This window comes from Protobothrops mucrosquamatus, unplaced genomic scaffold, assembly GCF_001527695.2.
Source record: "Protobothrops mucrosquamatus isolate PMUCROS unplaced genomic scaffold, P.Mucros_1.0 scaffold384, whole genome shotgun sequence".
Classification (NCBI taxonomy): Eukaryota; Metazoa; Chordata; class Lepidosauria; order Squamata; family Viperidae; genus Protobothrops; species Protobothrops mucrosquamatus.
Genome location: NW_015386716.1, coordinates 198,657 through 216,739, shown reverse-complemented (window position 1 = coordinate 216,739; position 18,083 = coordinate 198,657). Strand labels below are relative to the sequence as shown.

Genomic DNA, 18,083 nt, shown 5'->3' with positions numbered 1-18,083 from the left:
AAATATCTGAGCATCTTATAGTATTAATACAATTAGATTAAAAACAAAATTTAATTAATGTAGTTATAAACAGCCAACCCAGTGCCCCACTATTCAGACATAGCAGAGTCATACAAATTTCCAAATGCCATTCTGAAGAGCTATATTTGTATGCCTCTCCAAAAACATGATAAAGGAGATTTGGCCTCTACAGACAGGAATAACCTGTTTGAAACAAGGAACCCATTGCCAAGGGCCCTTGAAGCAAGTATTCTCTTGGTGACAGTACCTTTAGGTCTTACTAGAAAAAACAGATTCAACTGGTAGGAGGAAGTTTGGAGTTATTCAGACTCAGACCCATAAAAACTGAAAACCAGGGTCTTACATTATACTTGGAAGCTAATTGGCTTCCAAGCCAGAACAGTTCCTTCACTAGAGGTACTAAATGATTGCATCCATATCTGTCCAAGTTGCTACATGTAGCCCTAACTGAAGATACCAGGTGATCTTTGAAGGCAGTGTCATGACTGAGGAGACAGATTACAAATATGATGAAGCTGTTCCTGCTGAATCTGTGGAATGTCAGCCTCAGGAGACACAAAGATACTAAGAATCACATGAGGCACCACTTGAATAACTGGAGCTGTCAGATGTTGACACAAAGACTCCAAGCCCTCCTACCCAGCAAGTAGAGTGGAGAGCAGAGCAAAGATGTTCTATGAGGCTCCTTGCCAAACTTGATTAAAGACAACTGGCTGCAGCTTAATTTAATAGGTAGTCTTGTTCCTTAATTGGAAACAACTGTCTGATCTCTGCCTTTTGTGTGTCTTTCTTGTGGATTTGGCTTGTGAAATTCTGACCTCTAAACTAGCTGACAAACCTGACCTGGCTCTGTGAATTTTGAACTGGACTTTTACTATTCTTCTATTTGCTTCTGTTGAAAGCAAAACTACTCGCTCTCTTTTTCAGAGATTCTGTTTAGATTTATATTCCTTTCCTTGTTTGCTGTTATCTCCTCAACCTTAAGTAAATTGCTAAATTCCATAGCAACTGTGTTTGAGTATGTAATTGAAATAGGCAATATCTACCTATTATTATACATATGGTTCACCGTAGCCATCCAGATGTTTAGACTGGATTTACCATTTTTATCCACTTATCCTCCCAAGGACCTGGGGTAGGGAATATTATTATTTGATAATGTTAAAAGTATGGTCACAGAATATAAGATGTTCCAAGTAAAGCTGTTATTACTACTATTATTATTAGTTCTACATACATTGCAACTAACATTGCAACCATCTAGAGTGCATTACAGTAATCCAGTGTGAGTTGAAAAAGACATGAGTGACTGTGAGTAAAGCCTCTTAATTAGGAAAGGCCACAAATGGTACCCAAAAATTATTGTGTAAAGACTGTCTTAGTCATAACCCACACTTATGGACCAATTCCATCTTGGGGAGTGTTATTTGGCTCAAAGTTTAGATGAGTTTTGTTTTTTGTTTTTTTAGTAAATGGATGGAAATGGCATGAAAGCAGCTAAACAGTAAAATTGTGTTTAAACAGTCAAACAGTTTCAGTTACAGGTAAAGTCGGCTTTACCTTACTGTAGTCCAGGGGTGTCAAACTGCCAGCCCGCGGGCCGGTTTCATCATACTGGAGCCGCGCCCACCCCATTGCCGGCAATGGCAAAATAGTCCCGATACATCTCGCGACGTCACGTGACGTCGCGAGTTTGACCTGTCTGCTGTAGTCAGTACTATTGTTCCATGGGTAACATAATCACACCCATCTTGGGCTGAACTGAAATTGTAAAAGCAGGTTAACATTAACGCTATCACTGAAAATCATACTTATTTAAATCCCTCTCATTCATTTATCAAGTAATTTTTATCTCATTCCCAGGAAAGAATCCATGGCCAATGGCCCATTCATAGCAATTTATTTCATCGCTTTATTTTCCCCATCTTAATAGTTCAACTATAATACATTAATGAGACCTGAGCTAGTGGTGACTAACCAGGAAGCAGACTTGGAATTTGTGATTGATAATGGCAGCAGGTAGCAGCTGGCAGAAAGATGAATTCCATGCTGGGATTAATTCCTTTCCACAAATCTCTTTTGCACCACATTTGGAATATTGTGAGAAAATACAGTATGCTTTCAAAAAGGCTCTTGGATATAGAAGAGCTTGCAAAATTATATTAGGATCAAAGCATCTTCTTTGTGACAAAAAGATATTTCTGTCTGGAAAAAGAGACAATAAAAGGGAAGCCTGATAGAAATGTACATACAATTAAGAAACATGCAGAAAAGTAGTGATTTTCTTTTTTCTTCATTGTAAGAAAATCTCATTTCTTGAATTAGCTTCTATTAGGATAGTGCAACAAAAAATGTTTCAAAAAAACTAATTCAAAGGCAATTTCTTAGAAAAATCTATAATTATGAGCTCTCCAAATCAAATTGGAAATTTAACTGAAATTAAATCAAATGCCTTCAAACCGGTTGAGAAAATTCAGCCATGTTTGCAATTGAGCAGAAGTAGCTTTTTTTTCTGAATCAGTTCAGAAGTTTATAAGTTCAGCAAAGTCATCTTGATTTTCCAAATTAGTCTGAAGTCTTGAATCAATTGATTGAAGCAAGCCTAATTGCTGTAAGACAATAGCTAACGTCTTAGGAACCTATCAGACAAATTCAGAGATGATAGATCTGTAAATGGCAATTATAATTACACAATGCTGCAACTGATTTTAATTATTCTATGATTGTTTGCAGCCCAAGTCACTTGTTTGAGACAGGTGATTATAGAAATCAAATAAAGGGATAGATAATTTACTGGTGCAAAAACCATAACCTAAGGGACCTTGACTGATCTCAAAAAGCTCAGCATGGTCACATCCAATTAGTATGAGACTGGGAGGTCAACAAAAATATCCAAGGGGAGTTATCTGGCCACAGGAACACTCCATCTGAGTCTGGTGGGCCAGTTATATTGACATTGCCAGTCTTTATATTTAGGAAATTTCCAATCCAGGTGGCAAAATGCCACAGAACACTAATTATTGGTGAACAGCAAAGGAACCAACAATTACCTTCTTTTCAGACTCTTTGGTTTCTGAAAGGTATCACCTTAGCATTAACAGTGATGATGTTACCAAATTTGGGTAATAAAACATCTGCAAGAAAAAAAACCAAGCTCAGAGGGCACCGTGGACCCTTCAGGTGTCAGCCTGACTGGTTTCCTGGTTAAGGATGGTAGGGTGCTCTTTGATAAGGCTATCGCATGGCTTTCCAGGAATTTTAGGGCAAGGATGAGAAGCTGGAGGATAAGAGAGCCAAAGGAAAAACATCTAAGAACAGAAGTGAGCAAAATAACGGATTTTGTTTTGTTTTGTTTTGTTTTATTATTTTATTGACAAAATGGCCTTTCCTGGCTAAAGAAGTCAGCCCAACATTTATGATGGAAATATTTTCATACAATGAAACAGTAAAGCTATGTTGAAAAGTAAAGGAAGTTCTTTGTTATCTAATATCAACCCTTGCTCCATTTTTGGCATCATTACATTTCATACTATTCTAAAAATAAGCTGTGTGTTTTTTGACTCTATTTTTTTCCCTGGTTTTACAGCAAGGCTTACTGCTTACTCTTCCAGGCATTTTTCCTGATCCAATGATTTCCAGGCAGTGTGGTTTGTTTAAAGGTGCTTTCCTTCTTTTCTTTTCCTTTTTCCCACCTCCTCTCTCTCTTTTTTTTCTGTTCTTTTAACCTTTTACTATTTAAATGATCTTATGAACCACTGATAAACTGGACAGTCGTGAATGCTTGAGAAGTGCTTTTAAAAAAAAAACCACATTATTTTGAAAAGGCTACCACTCAAATATTAGTGGATTCACCTTTAGAAGGAAAAATAATATATTAATCGTGACACTTTCAGCCTTTAAACACAAAAAGATATTTTCAGTGTGTCGGTGATATTTTACTTCCCCAAGCAATGATGATTCTAGGTTATGGGATATAAAAGGCAAAGGTTAAACCTTTGCTCACTTTTTTTTTTTTTTTGCTCAAAACACGCTTCCCTTCTTATGAGGACTTTGCAGCAGCTCTCTCGTTAAAATTATGCCCTAAGAACACATCATGTTGTTTCTCTGTCTAGACCTGCATTGTCTATGCCCTGATTTCAGACAGAGAGCTTACTCATCACCAGATGTTGATCCTTTTAATTCGAGACTCTGGAGACTGAATACTGAGATTTCGGCATTAACTCTGAGGAATCAAGGAAACCCTTATTGACTCAGTTGGAGCTACCAGGGGTGGAACGACCGTACATGATAAGCATGTGAGGCAACATGTACCACTATAAAGGGTGCGACAAAAGGTCTTGGAAAGAGCCATTAGGGAGTGATGGTTCCATACCATTGAGATGACCTTGAAGATGTAAACAGCGGCCTTGGGTAGAACATCTAGGGAGGAGTTACAATATATATAGACGTGAGAAGCAGGACTGCTTGCCTGCAATAGAAGGATAGAGGATTTCATGGGAATGGTTGGTTGGTTTAGTTTGAGCTAAAAGGATGTGTGAACCTAACTATCATGATTCGAAAACCACAGCCTATGGTTTAGACTTATGATGACATGATGCAATATGTGAACTGGGTTATGGTCTCTATCCAAAGGATCAGTGTTTCCTAGTCAGTATTGCTTAGGGTTGATTTTGACAAGGACTTCCTTAAAATATAATGCCAAGATTGGTGGTGTCTCACTTGGCAGGGAGGGGGAAGGTAGGGAGCCCTCCAAGTTGGCAGTTCTTCCCCACAAAACTTAGCCATGACCAACTTGCTCCTTTGGATTTGCCTTCATTTCTGCTCTGGCTACAGGTATTCCTCGACTTACAACCACAATTGAGCCCAAAATTTCAGTTGCTAAGCAAGACAATGGTTAAGTGAGTTTTGCCTCATTTAACAACCTTTCTTGCCACAGTTGTTAAGAGAATTACTGCAGCTGTTAAATTAATAACACGGTTGTTAAGTGGATCTGGCTTCCCCATTGACTTTGCTTGTCAGAAGGTCACAAAAGTTGATCACATTACTCTGGGACACTGTAACTGTCATAAATCTGAAACAGTTGCCAAGTGACCTTGAGGGTGTTGCAATAGGTGTAAATGTGAAAAATGGTCATAAGTCACTTTTTGCAGTGCTGTTTGGTCACTAAATGAATGTTGTAAGTTGAAAACTACCTGTACTCCTAAATTGGCTGGTAAAATATTGAGGTTTTTCTCCCAACCTCTCAGTTCTGAGCCCTCTCCGGTCACAACTGCAAGTTGCAACTTTTGGGTAGTTAATTAATATCTTGGCTTTTAGGAACTAAGCATTTCCCCCTTTTCAGAATGGTCATAGCACAGGGCAGGAATCTCTAAAGTTGGCAACTTTAAGACTTGTGGACTTCAGTTCCCAAAATTCCCCAGCCAGCATTGAGTCAAAGTCCACAAGTCTTAAAGTTGCCAAGTTTGGAGATCCCTGACAGAGGAACCATATGAGGGCTATTCCTTTTTTGCTCCCTAGTAAGGTTAAAATCTCAAAATGTTTTTGCGTGCCATGGATATGGACCATGCAGTATCTTTATTTTGTATATTCTTGCATGGGTACATAAATGCACAGAGGTAACTGTCAACCAATGATCAATAATCCTAACCCTAAACCTAGTCCACCTGGGGGTATAAAAAAAATATAACAAGAGACAGCTAGCATACGTGGACGTAATCAATTGGTATATGAGATTCACAGGTGCACAAAAAAGTTTTAGCAGGCAAAAAAGCAACAAAAGACCATCTGTGTCCTTCTCTGCCTCAGCTATCTTATCTGTTACCATAAAGTGCCATGGCATATTCCTTTGTGACATGAGTGACAACAAGGAGGAGAGTCCGCTAGAACCCTATAGAAGAGATGTCACATGTTCGGTAATGAGTAGGAAAAAAAGAGTATTATTATATTCACTATTTTGAAAGAGCTAAGAAGGAATTAGAATGTATTACGTTATTTAATTCTCTCCTCAAAGCGCCTGAGAAAATAGTACCTTTAAAACTTATACAGTTTATAAAGAAAGGGTATTTTTATCTGAAAAGGATGGGAACTTCAGTTTTTCATAGGAAGCCATTTGCAAAATTCTGATAAAATAATTACACAATGGAATTTAAGATAAATTGGGCATTAGAATTAATAAATTAGGAAGATTAATATTCTTGGAATCTTGGATGTTCACTAATTTGTACTGTAGAGGTATTATGTTCTGAGGATAGGATCTGAATTTTCTTCTTTCCAAAAAAGATTAACTGTACCCTTTGATCATATCCTTTGCCTGGAAGATTTATTTTTTTCTAATTGCCTCTGAAAAGGGAATAACAAATATATATGCCCCAGATGTATATATTTTACAATTATTTTGTACTGGAATAATTTTTTGTACTTAATTAGAAAAAGAAAGAGAAGCCACTTAAGAATCTATACTGAAACGATTACTCTCCTTTTTCCTGAGGAAGAGATTATTTACAACAAAATGTACAACCCAGAAGTTTTTTTTTTTATTGTTGATCTTTAAGGCTGACCTGATTTAAGAGAGTGAAAAAAACCTCAGATGAAACATTTCTTCATAATGTCTGTACTTTGATATTTGAAGACAATTTATTCACCAGCTAGAAGCCAGTAGTAATATGCCAATTGCATACTAATGTCTGTTGCTGTTTTTGTGCTCGGTTCACAACGTCTCACTCTCTGGTTTACTTCAGTTGGCTAATCCAATCTTAAGTTTTTTGTGCTCCTCTGACTCCTGTTGTGATTTACCCAAGCTTTCTTTTTGGGCTTTGTTAAGCTTTACTACTATCAGTTGAACGGTTATATGGAGAGGTTGTCACTGATTAGACTTCAATTTCAGCAAAAAAAAATCTAGATCGTAAGCCTGAGACAATCAGACCATACCTCTCTGTGTTATTATTTGCAGGGAGGGTGCGCAATTGTCTGTCTCAAGGATCAGCAAAACTGCTATCACACAAGTGTATCTTCTTGAGAAGGATTAGATTTATCTCGTTGGAAAGAAGAGGAGATTGGAGGAGTATTGAAGGAAGTGAACTGAAGCGTGACAGAAATAATTGCACAAAGAAGCAATTAGGCGTGACCCAGACATTCTTCCACTACATATAGTTAGTATATGCAGTTTGATTAGAAACTTTGGCGTACCTTTAATCTGGGCAAAAGAGTGGTAAATCTTCTAACTGATCTGTGTATAGGCAGTCCTCGACTTACAACAGTTCATTTACTGACAGTTCAAAGTTACAAAGGCATTGAAAAAAGTGACCTATGACCATTTTTCACACTTACGACCATTGCAGCATCCACATAGCCACGTGGTCACAATTCAGACGCTTGGTAACTGGTTCATATTTATGATGGTCACAGTGCTCTGGGGTCCTATGATTACCTTTTGTGACCTTCTGACAAGCAAAGTCAGTGAAGAAGCCAGACTCACTTAACAACCCATGTTACTAACTTCACCGCTGCAGTGATTCACTTAAGAACTGTGGCAAAAAAGGTCATAAAAATGGGGGTAAAACTCACTTAACAACGTGTCTCGATTTCGGGGGCTCAAGTGTGATCACAAGTTCCTTTTCTGAAGTCTCAGCTGCGTTGAGGTCAAAGGCAGAACTTCCTCAGGAACTAACATGCTGGCTAGGGGAATTAGACACATTAATTTTTCTAAGTAAACATGAAAAAGGCTGATGCATTTTAAGTTTTTCCTCTGATCGGATAGAAAAGGGCCTCTGTACTTGTTCAGCAGATTTTGTCAAAGCCTTTTCGAGTACCTGAATCAAGCTGGGCATTTGGTTCTATCTGGTTTTCTGCCTGAGCAGGGGGTTGGACTAGATGACCTCCACGGTCCCTTCCAACTGTATTGTTATTGTTATTGTTATTTGAATCAGTCCTTATGATTATGTTTTGGCAAATTGGAGCACCTTATGGTGCTCTGAATGGCTTTACGGCACAACGGTCCTGTATAATAGAATGCGACGCTTTTCTTTTGATATGAAAGAATCAAAGACAAGATGCATTTTCTGATTTGTTGAACTGGCTCCCAGCATCTGATATTACAATCTCTCTCGCTACAACTCTTTTTATTTCTCAGCCAAAATACGGATATCAATTCTGTAGGATTTGGAAGTACTTCCTCAAAATTAGACTTTTCATTTTAGCCCAATAGGGTTTGCTAAATAATAGATCCTTAGTTGAGAACTAAAAATCCAAAAATATCAAACAATCTGTGTAAATATTTATGTTTTTCCCTGACTTAACTTCTTATGAGCTAGAAAGGCAGGGTAATAATTACAAATAATAAAGTAAATAGGCCACATGCTTAACTGTCCCAAGCCGGTCTTCAATGCACTGAATTTGTATTAAGTCATACAATACTAAATGGAAAAATGCTTGCAGCTGTTTTCAGGGATTCAGCTCTTCTTGACAATCATCCTGGAACAATTTATGCATATCTTAAGACTAGCTGCCATATGGATTAACTTAGTGCCAAACAGAGTGTGTATTTTTTTTCCCCAGTCTTCCACAGATCTCTTATGATTTCAAAGGTTCCTCCTTAGGGGCAGCTTTTTGAGGGGGATTATTGATTATTTAGTATTTATTTATTTAGAAAATTTAATGGCTGCCTATGTTAAATCCATAACCCAGGGAGGCTAATAACCAATTTACAAACACAATATAATGTTAAAAAAAGGACACCCATAATCAGAGCCCTGGTGGCGCTGTGATTAGAATGTAGTATTACGGGCAAACACTGCCCATAGCCAAGAGTTTGATCCTGACCAGTTCAAGGTTGACTCCTATCCTTCCGAGGTCGGTAAATGAGGACCCAGATTGTTGGGGGCAATATGCAAATAATGCCGACATTATAAACCACCTAGTGAGTGCTGTAAACCGCTATGGGGTGGTATATAAGACTGAATGCTATTGGCATTGCTATAATTAGGCAAAGTTAAAATAATCTAAATCAAAAAAACTGAAGCTCCTTCTAACAATTCACAAAACAGATACACCTATATATCCCAGCTCTCATGTCTGGGAGGGAAAAGTAACAGGTCTTAATGGCCTGTTGAGTGGGCAAGTGTATTGGCTTTCAAATCTTAATTGAGTAGAACAGTCAGCAAACATCTGCTCTCTTTCCCGAATAAAGTAGAAATTATTCTCCCAGTGGAAAACTATATATCATAGAAAATTACATTAGAATATGAGTAGTTAGAAAATTCAGACAATTTCAACCCTCTTTCATCTGAAGCCTAACCAGCCTTCCTTGGTGATGAGTACATCTGCATTTTAATTGAACTTGGTATCATGTATATATGCCAGAGCATTTAAAAACAGCTAATGACTTCTCTGGGTATTTAAGAATGGATTTAACTCTGGCAGATTTGTTTTTAAATTCATCTGAGCTGACTTCCTAGTGGTTCAAGTTTTAGAGAAAGAGAAAGGCCAACTTATTCAAGGATCTCATAGGGGACTTTGGAAAGTCAGGGTTAGTCCTATAGTTAGGCAGAAACTCAATAACTGAATGTAGCATATGTTGGAAGCCTGATAACAAAGGATAGGAGGTAACAACCATGCTCCACATCTTCTCCTAATCCTCATAAACCATCCTGCTGTCACCAGTCTTACAAAATCCAACTGTCTGGCTGGCTTCTACACTTAAAATGCTGGACGACATTGTATTGTGCTATCCCACAGGTGATAAATATTTTGTACTAGCTCGGCAGAAAGCAATTTAGGTCTTGCTTGATTTAACTAATTTTTTTTTACCTTACCCTTATAAAACCATCACTTACTATTATCATTATTACAGCTGGGCCTTGGGGTGGGCATAACGGTATTTGCAAAATCCGTTTTAGCTTTATGCCATGACTTGTGGCATGAATTCCTACACATTTATTGAGCAGATATTGTATTACACTGCAGAAAAAAGCTCAGTTGATTATTACATTCGAAACACCTGGCAGGCAATCTAGTGATATCTGTTTTTAAATCTGTAAATTATCTGAAAGATCGCATTATATATGTTTGTTTTGGATAAAAACAAAGACAATTTAATCAGAAAGTGAATATATAAAATAAAAAAGCTATTTTCTCATACTAAAGTAAGTATGAAAAATACAAATTCAAAACATTTTGTCACCAGAAGAGTATGTTCATGTGTTAGACTTCAGCCAAACTAATACTGGGACCAGAAAAATCTCAGACAGAGATTAAAGGACACAGCTTTTAATAAGTTTTATTAAAGATACTAGAATATCCACTGGTAGAAAGAAATGCAAATCACAAACTGTAAGACTCAAACCATATAAAGTATGTAGTATATCCAAAGTACAAATCTTACATCTCTTCTTCATCCATGAGTCAAAAATGGGCTAAGGGGGGATTTTGGGGAGATAAGAGCAGTGGTTTTATTTATTTATTATTTGCTATTCATTATTTTATAATAATAAATAGTAAAATAATAAAAAGTATGTTGAGATTCAAGGACTTGCCTTATAACTCCTTGCCTGGTTAAAAATACTTGACAAATTCTGATCTTTTTTATGTACAGTTTTTGTCACCAGGTCAGTATAATTCAGGCTCTTGGAACATAGCTAAATGTTGTCACACTTCCTATAAATCAAAGTTTTATTGTCCGCTAATGAATCTATCACCAATTGTTACATTTTATTTTATTTTATTTTATTTTATTATTTTGCTTTTACTTTATTTTATTTTATTTTTCTGTTTGCAGTTCTGGTCAGCAACTGTAATAAAAATTCTATGTAGCTATTATTATTTTATTCATTTATTTAATTTATTCAGTTATTCAGTTTAAAGGTTGCCTACCTTCAGAGGACTTTAGGGGTCTTAAATTTTAAAAAATAGGGGTGGCTTAAATAATACATACTCAGAAGATATAGTATAAATGACAATAAAACAACCTACAGGGGCTCAATCACCTATCTGCTCCAAGCCTAAGAGACAAGTCAAGTTTTCAATTACTTTCTGAATGCACAGACTGGTATCTATTAATTGTTATCATTTTTTAAAATCATATTGGCCAAGGGACTCAGAATAGTATTGTAAATCAAGTAATTATGAATTAGATTCATATAGTACCTTCCAAGAATGGAGTTGGGGTTTTTTTCCAACAGAAGACTTTGATCCAGAAGAGATATATAGCAGAGCAACCTATAGAGTCATGAGAATTTTGCACTGATTTTGTGACCTGGGGATTTTGTGGTTGGGTACACACATTGGCTAAACTTTGATTATTAAATTAACTACAATTGACTGAGTCTCCCATTATCTTACAGGGGATTTAATAACAATAGGAGCAACGTATAGGACCTGTTCCCTCTTCCTGCTGGTTTCTTTCAAATCAGCCATGAAGAATAACATTTTAGGGACAACAGTTCAAAGTCAACTGAGAAACTGTATGCTTTTGATATGCCTAATAGTTAAATCTACCTCATTAGTCAAACACTTAATTATTGTTTTGTATGCCATGAAATTCTTAACAAGTACACATGGAGAGCAGTTTCTGGTTAAAAATAGGGTCAATATTGCTAGATTCAACAGGAAAAAGACATAGATCTCTTCTGAACTTATTCAGAATTCAATAGTAACATCAATTTCAGATATAGTTTCTTGCATTGTGCTTAGATGGCTGAAAAACCTGCAAATTTTGCATGGCTCATCAGACATACATTATCATTCAGAAAACTTGTCACATACGAAGTCTACCAGAACAACTTAACATAATTAGATATAAAGTGGCAGCATTGCTCTAGGCAAATATTTTTCTTTCATTCCCCTCTCTTTACTATAAAAGTGGTTCGTCCTGAGTTCATAATGAGGAAGGCTGCTTTTGAAGTTTTTCTTTGTTTTGCTTGAGTCATGTGTTGCCTCATCCAAGAACAAAATAATCAAAAAATTTCAACATGAGGCCTTCTGTAAGGTGACCTAACATATTTACATTCTGTGGAAAAGATTTGGCAATCTTTGGATTTGTACCTCAATTTATTTTCTGCTACTCAAGCTCTTGTTGACCAGGACTTAAGCAAGATATTAATTATTCCTAAGTATTCTATAAATCACAGTATTGTTTGGATCTCCTCCTATTGGGGAACTCTCTGGTGGAAGATGCTCACATGGAAGGTAGAACAAACATTTCAAAGACACACTAAACATCTTCCTGAAGTTACTTGATATAGATAGGATTCCCTGGTAAATGCTGGCATAAAGCTGCCTTCCCTGGCATGGCCTAATCCACAAGGACTGTCAAGCTTATGAAGTAAGATACACTGCTGAAGCACAATGTAAGTGTGAGCAGTAGACTTACTACTCGGCAGTGCCTACACATATCTGTTCAACATGTACAAGTAAATTCTGTGCCTAAAGTATCAGGATTACTCATCTTCAGACACAACACATCTGATCTTAAAATAATATTCAAAAATAAAAAGATCTTCATCAACGATGATGAATGAACAACAGTCAAACTCTGTCAGTGAAGAAAACAAAAAGGATGCATTCTGGAGTTGGTCTGAATATAGATTTTATTCTATAAAATCAAAAGTCTTCCATTCCCATGAAATTACCACAGAGCAGAGGAAAACTGACCATCCCTGGAGATGACATAGTTTATTCTCTTTGTGCTAGGAGTAAACACTAAATTTATAAATAATGAACAACAAAACATGATACATGAAAAAGCACACCCACCCCAAGCATCTCATAACTCAAGAAATACAACTCCATATTTCTTCTGTGAAAATGTCACTTATGGCACGTATTTCTACTCACAGAATTATTTCCATCAACAAAACTGGGAAGCAGAAATTCCTGTTCATCTATAAAATCTTGTGCACCTAAAATATCTGCTCTGGTATATCCTCAAACCTTCTCAGCAAGCTTTGAGGGAACGCAGAGAAAAAATTCCATCACATAAGTAGAAATCTTGTATGACATAAAGCATATTCTTTTTACGTACATATCCTAGTGAATGAATAGAATTGATGGATCTGCAGCTATGAAGGAAATGTCTGGAAAGTTTTTTTTAGTTTTTTAGTTTTTTCTCTTAGTGGAAGAAAAAGAGTAGTTTGTAAATAGCTTTTCCATCAGAAGAAATTATCACTGTGACTCTTTGTTTTTTTTTCTTAAAGACCCGAAAGGCTGGCAGTTGTCCCCACACTTGCAGAATACCACAGCAGTTGATTTGTGGTGCTAGAGACAAATGGCAAAAGAAAGCCTTCACTGGTTCTTCCAAGGAGACGGTTTCTTTCCTTACATCTTTCTAGCAGAGCATTTAGTCTAGAATTTTTATTTCACATAAAAGTTTAAAGAAATCAGCTTGAGGTAAAGATTATTATATGGATACTGTATATCTTGGCCATTATACAGATTGCACTGAGTTGGAATATGGGGAAAATATAAACCAGGTTTTCTGTCTAAGCACCTGCAACACAAGATTAGGGATAATTCCAACATGCCAAGGCCTGCATATTTCATAAGTGTGTATCCAGAACCAGAGCCAAAATATTGCTTTTTCTCCCAGAGTGGTTCTAGAGAAGAGTGATTTCTCTCATATCTACCATTTTATTGGGGGAGCACGGTGGCTCAGCAGTTAAGATGCTAGGCTTGTCAGATGGAAAGCTGGCAGCCCAGGTTTGAGACTCGAGCGTCATGTGTCGGGGAGAGCTCCCGTCCTTGCCCCAGCTCCTGCCAATCTAGCAGTTCGAAAGCCTACAAATGTGAGTGGATAAATAGGTACAACTTCGGTGGGAAGGTAACAGCGCTATGTGGTGTCATGCTGGCCACGTGACCACGGAAACGTATTTGGACAGTGCTGGCTCAATGGCCTTGAAATGGAGATGAACACCGCCTCCTACAGTTGATCAAGACTAGCAGAGTAAAACCTGCAGGAACTCCTTTTTTTTTACCATGTTATTACATTTTAGTTTTGATAAATACTTTTAGATATTGCAATAAATGCTGCTGTTTTTAACATATGTATTCAGCTATTTTACTAATAATTGTTTCTTCTAGTTTGATTCTTCTTTTTTAAATAAAGTATTCTGGGCGCAATTCTTGATGAACAGTGGTAATATAAACCAAACAAAATAAATAGTACTTTAGGATATATTTTATATCATAACATCAAGTACACTGGTGAAAGAAACCTGAATCGATCCTTTTTTCTTTTGTTTAGAAGTGGGATTTTTTTTTTTGCATTGTGAAAATTTCAACATGCTGTCAGGCATTAACCATTCTATGCTTTATTGATTAAAATCTGTTGCAGATGTTAATTATGCTAGTTTTCATTATCCACACAAAGTGATTTTCAGATTGTCAAGTAATTTATACAAGAATTTTGTTGTTTCTCACGGGGCCTCGTTTTGCTGAAAGTCTGCCTAGATTATGACCTTTGGTTTGCTACTTTACAAATGGTAAATCAATGCAAAGTGATTTCTAAAAATACTCTTCTCCACAGGAAGAAGAACTAAGAAAAAGTGAGGAAGCCAAATATGCACACTTGAGTGATGAACTACATGTATTAATTGAAGTCTTTGCCCCTCCCGGAGAAGCTTATTCACGGATGAGTCATGCCCTGGAAGAAATTAAAAAATTTCTTGTTCCGGTAAGTTGCTTGCAGAGCTATTACAAATGTACAGAACATGGCAATCATTCCATTGCACTAAACACAGTACTTGAAAATCATTATCATTAGTAGATGTTGGTTCCTCTTCCGCTACTGTCCTCATCACCAGTCGAAGAAAATACCAACCCTTGATTATTCTGCATTTGAAATATATTTTTGGAAATTGCCAAATGAGTTAACTGTTGCTTATTCATTGTTGTGTGCTGTTGCTTCTTTTGATATCCAAGAAATGAATCCAAACTGTCAGACCTGAAAGATCAGGCCCAAACTTGAGACCCAATTAAAGTGGTGCATTTCTGCTCATGCCTATGCATGGTTAGCACCTGCATGGAGTTAGATAAGGAAAGGAGTCCCTGTGGATTTTACTCCACTAGTCATTGCCAGCTATAGGGGGCAGCATTCCTCTCTGATTCTGAGTTAGATAAGAGTCAACAGAATGTAAGGAGGGTTGGACTTAGTCTGCTTGTGGCTACATAGGGATTCTAGGCTGATCCCTCTTTCAACTCCACCCCCCGGTTCTGCCAATTCTTCTAAACAAACAGGGAAAAGATGTTAGGCATGACTGAGACTGCTATTACAGATAAGGATAAGAGGGAACATGAATTTATAGTTGGAGAACAAGATACAGGTAAAGTTAACCATAAGAAAAAAACTTGTGGTCTGTGGAACTCTATGGTTCTCCAAAACCTGATGGGGTTTTGTGAGAAACTAACGGCAGAAAAAAAAAGTTTACTGTAATGAAACCAAGGGCATTCACCGTCATTTTTGCAATTTATCAGGGCTGTGCTGTGCTTCAGATTTCATACCACAAAGGTGTTGCATGGTATGATGCATCTTTGAAACTTCCACATCTTTTCCAGGGGTTACATGCAGTCTGCAATGGGCTGCTATGAGATCCCACGAAAGATATGGCAAGAACTTAAGACAATGTTGTTATGTTCATGTTCTGGGACATCTGTTTAGGTTTAGTTTGAAAGCACTGCACAGTGCACAGTTATACTACCTCTTCATTTACCTTGTCTCTTTGCACAATTATTTAACAGACATGAGCTTTTCCCATGCCACTTAGTGATGTAGAGTTTACTTGGGATCTGTTGGGCCTTTCCAGATAGGTTTCACGAATACGCATGCACACCCACATTTGTGTGTCGTCTGAACTGGAATCTGAAATTGTAGATACTTTTGCAACATGCAATTTCAAGAATTTCAGGTAATTCTCGCTGGTGATTTACAAAAAGAGATTCCTTTCATTTTTCAAATGCTATATTTTGCATTATTGTATTATCTCATGGATAGAAGGGAGCAAATTATGATTTTTTACATTTCCAGTTGTGATTAAAAGGGCTCATTTTTGCCACCATTTATCAGTTTCTCCTCCCCAAAACTCATTTATTTAAAGTTCTGCACAGTCCTGTGATATGTCACAACACTGGAATTGTACAACAGTGAAACATCTAATATTTTTAGAATCCCTAAGTGATGAAGATAGTTAAAAAAGCAGGTGTGACATCAGATGACTTTATAAATTGGGGCACATTTGGCTAGCATATGATATATATAGCATACCATATAGTATATCAGTGATATGCCTTATACATTCCTTTGCCCTTATTCATTGTTGTCTTTATTACTATAATCAAAATACTGCAACATGTATAACACATGCTGCTACTAAAACACGCATATCCAACAGGAACTAAATGGCAGACATCCTCAGGGCATAGAATATTAAAGTTAAATAAATAAATGAGTCGGGAGAGCAAAAGGCGACAAAAAAAGAAATGAAAGGTGTAAAAATTCCATAACAAATCTCTGAATTCAGAATGCAGACATTCATTAGAGCCGGGAAAAACCTTAATATTTAGTGTATATAGATATTAGATACATAAACAGACAGAGTTATTAAACAGAGAGGATGCTGATTGGCACAGCAATAACTTCTTTACTTGTGTCTGTCATTTTGTCGTGACTGACCATCTGTTGTCAGTAACAAACCAAAGAAATATATATTCAAAGAATTATTATAAGATTTTTTTTGTTTTGTTTTTTGCTCAAATTTCTTCACCCATCCAGTTCTACTTTCTACGGCTGAGTTAATTCTCCAATTACTAACTACACTGCAAAAGACACACTACTAAATGTTGCTTATGGTTTGTCTCTTTGCTGTGTTCGATCATTGTTTACTCAGAATAGCCTATCCACTGGCTAGGTTTTCTATCCCTAGGTTTAATATGTTTCTTAAAATTTAATTGTCAACCAATGGGCACCACTCTCTCTTAAGGATGTATCTATGAGACAATACTAACAAGAGAATGAATATGTGAAAAACAAGTAGAAATTTACTGGAAAGAGATTTTAAAAAAGTGTTTGTTTGGCAATGTTTATAGTATGCCTATCTCAAAAGCCTTTAGGCAGGTTACAATAATAAAATAAATCAAGATCATTTAAAAAAAATCATCGGGAACCACATATCAACAATAAACAATCAACTCTTCCACAAGACGATACTAACAAAACCTAGCTGCAGTTGAAAGTTCAGGAAAACAAAACTGTCTTTAAATTTCTTTAACAGTAAGACAAAATTATAAGGGAGGGAGCTTTATGGACTTCTGGGGATAAAAAATGTGCAGCCCCCACAGAAAAGGCCTGGTGTCTCATTATGGACATCTCACTTTGGTGGTGCAAGAGGACTCTTAAGAGACCTTTCCTTTTTTATATTATAACATTTTATTGTATTATAAAATTAAATACAAAATACAAAAAAAAACCAAAAACACCAGATAGTAGGACCCAGTGGGGAAGGAAAAGGGAAAAAGTGAGGGGGAGGGGGGAGAAAGAAAAAGGAGCATTGACTTCTGACTTCCTCTGTTGCAGTAGAATAAAGCATTAACATCGAACCTCCACTTTTTGCTTTTCCACAATAGTACAAATTAGCCATTTCTATAACAACAAATCAATCTAATCAGTAAATCCCAAGATCAAAGTTTCTTTTTTTTCCACCTCAAGCTCTTAATAGACCTTCCTGAAACATTGGACATTGGACAGATAATAATGGCATTATCTTCAGAGAAAAAACAAATGCTAAATTGCATTTTAAATTATCCTGATGGACACTAAACCAACCATGGCTGAACTTGAAAAACTAGGCAGGGTTGAGGGGTGGCATTTGAATAACAGAAAACCCTATCACTGTAAAATGCTGGGATAAATTTTTAAAAATCCCAGATTTTTAGGCATCCTCAGGGTTCAACCAGATCCTTCTCAGAGGTCCTTCAGTTCTGCAGTAACCAACCTTCTGGGTGAACAGCAACTGGAAAATTAGGGGTCTCTCTCTCTCTCTCTCTCTCTCTCTCTCTCTCTCTCTCTCTCTCTCTCTCTC

General features: G+C 36.8%; 1 protein-coding gene across 1 annotated transcript in view; it reads left to right on the top strand.

The window, feature by feature from the left end:
• Window positions 1–18,083, top strand: part of KHDRBS2 (KH RNA binding domain containing, signal transduction associated 2) — a 368,904-nt gene that overhangs the window by 164,957 nt on the left and 185,864 nt on the right. Inside the window, exon 4 of the mRNA XM_015815904.1 lies at window positions 14,537–14,683. Coding sequence (XP_015671390.1) covers window positions 14,537–14,683 — 147 coding nt within the window. The remainder of the gene's footprint in view (window positions 1–14,536; window positions 14,684–18,083) is intronic.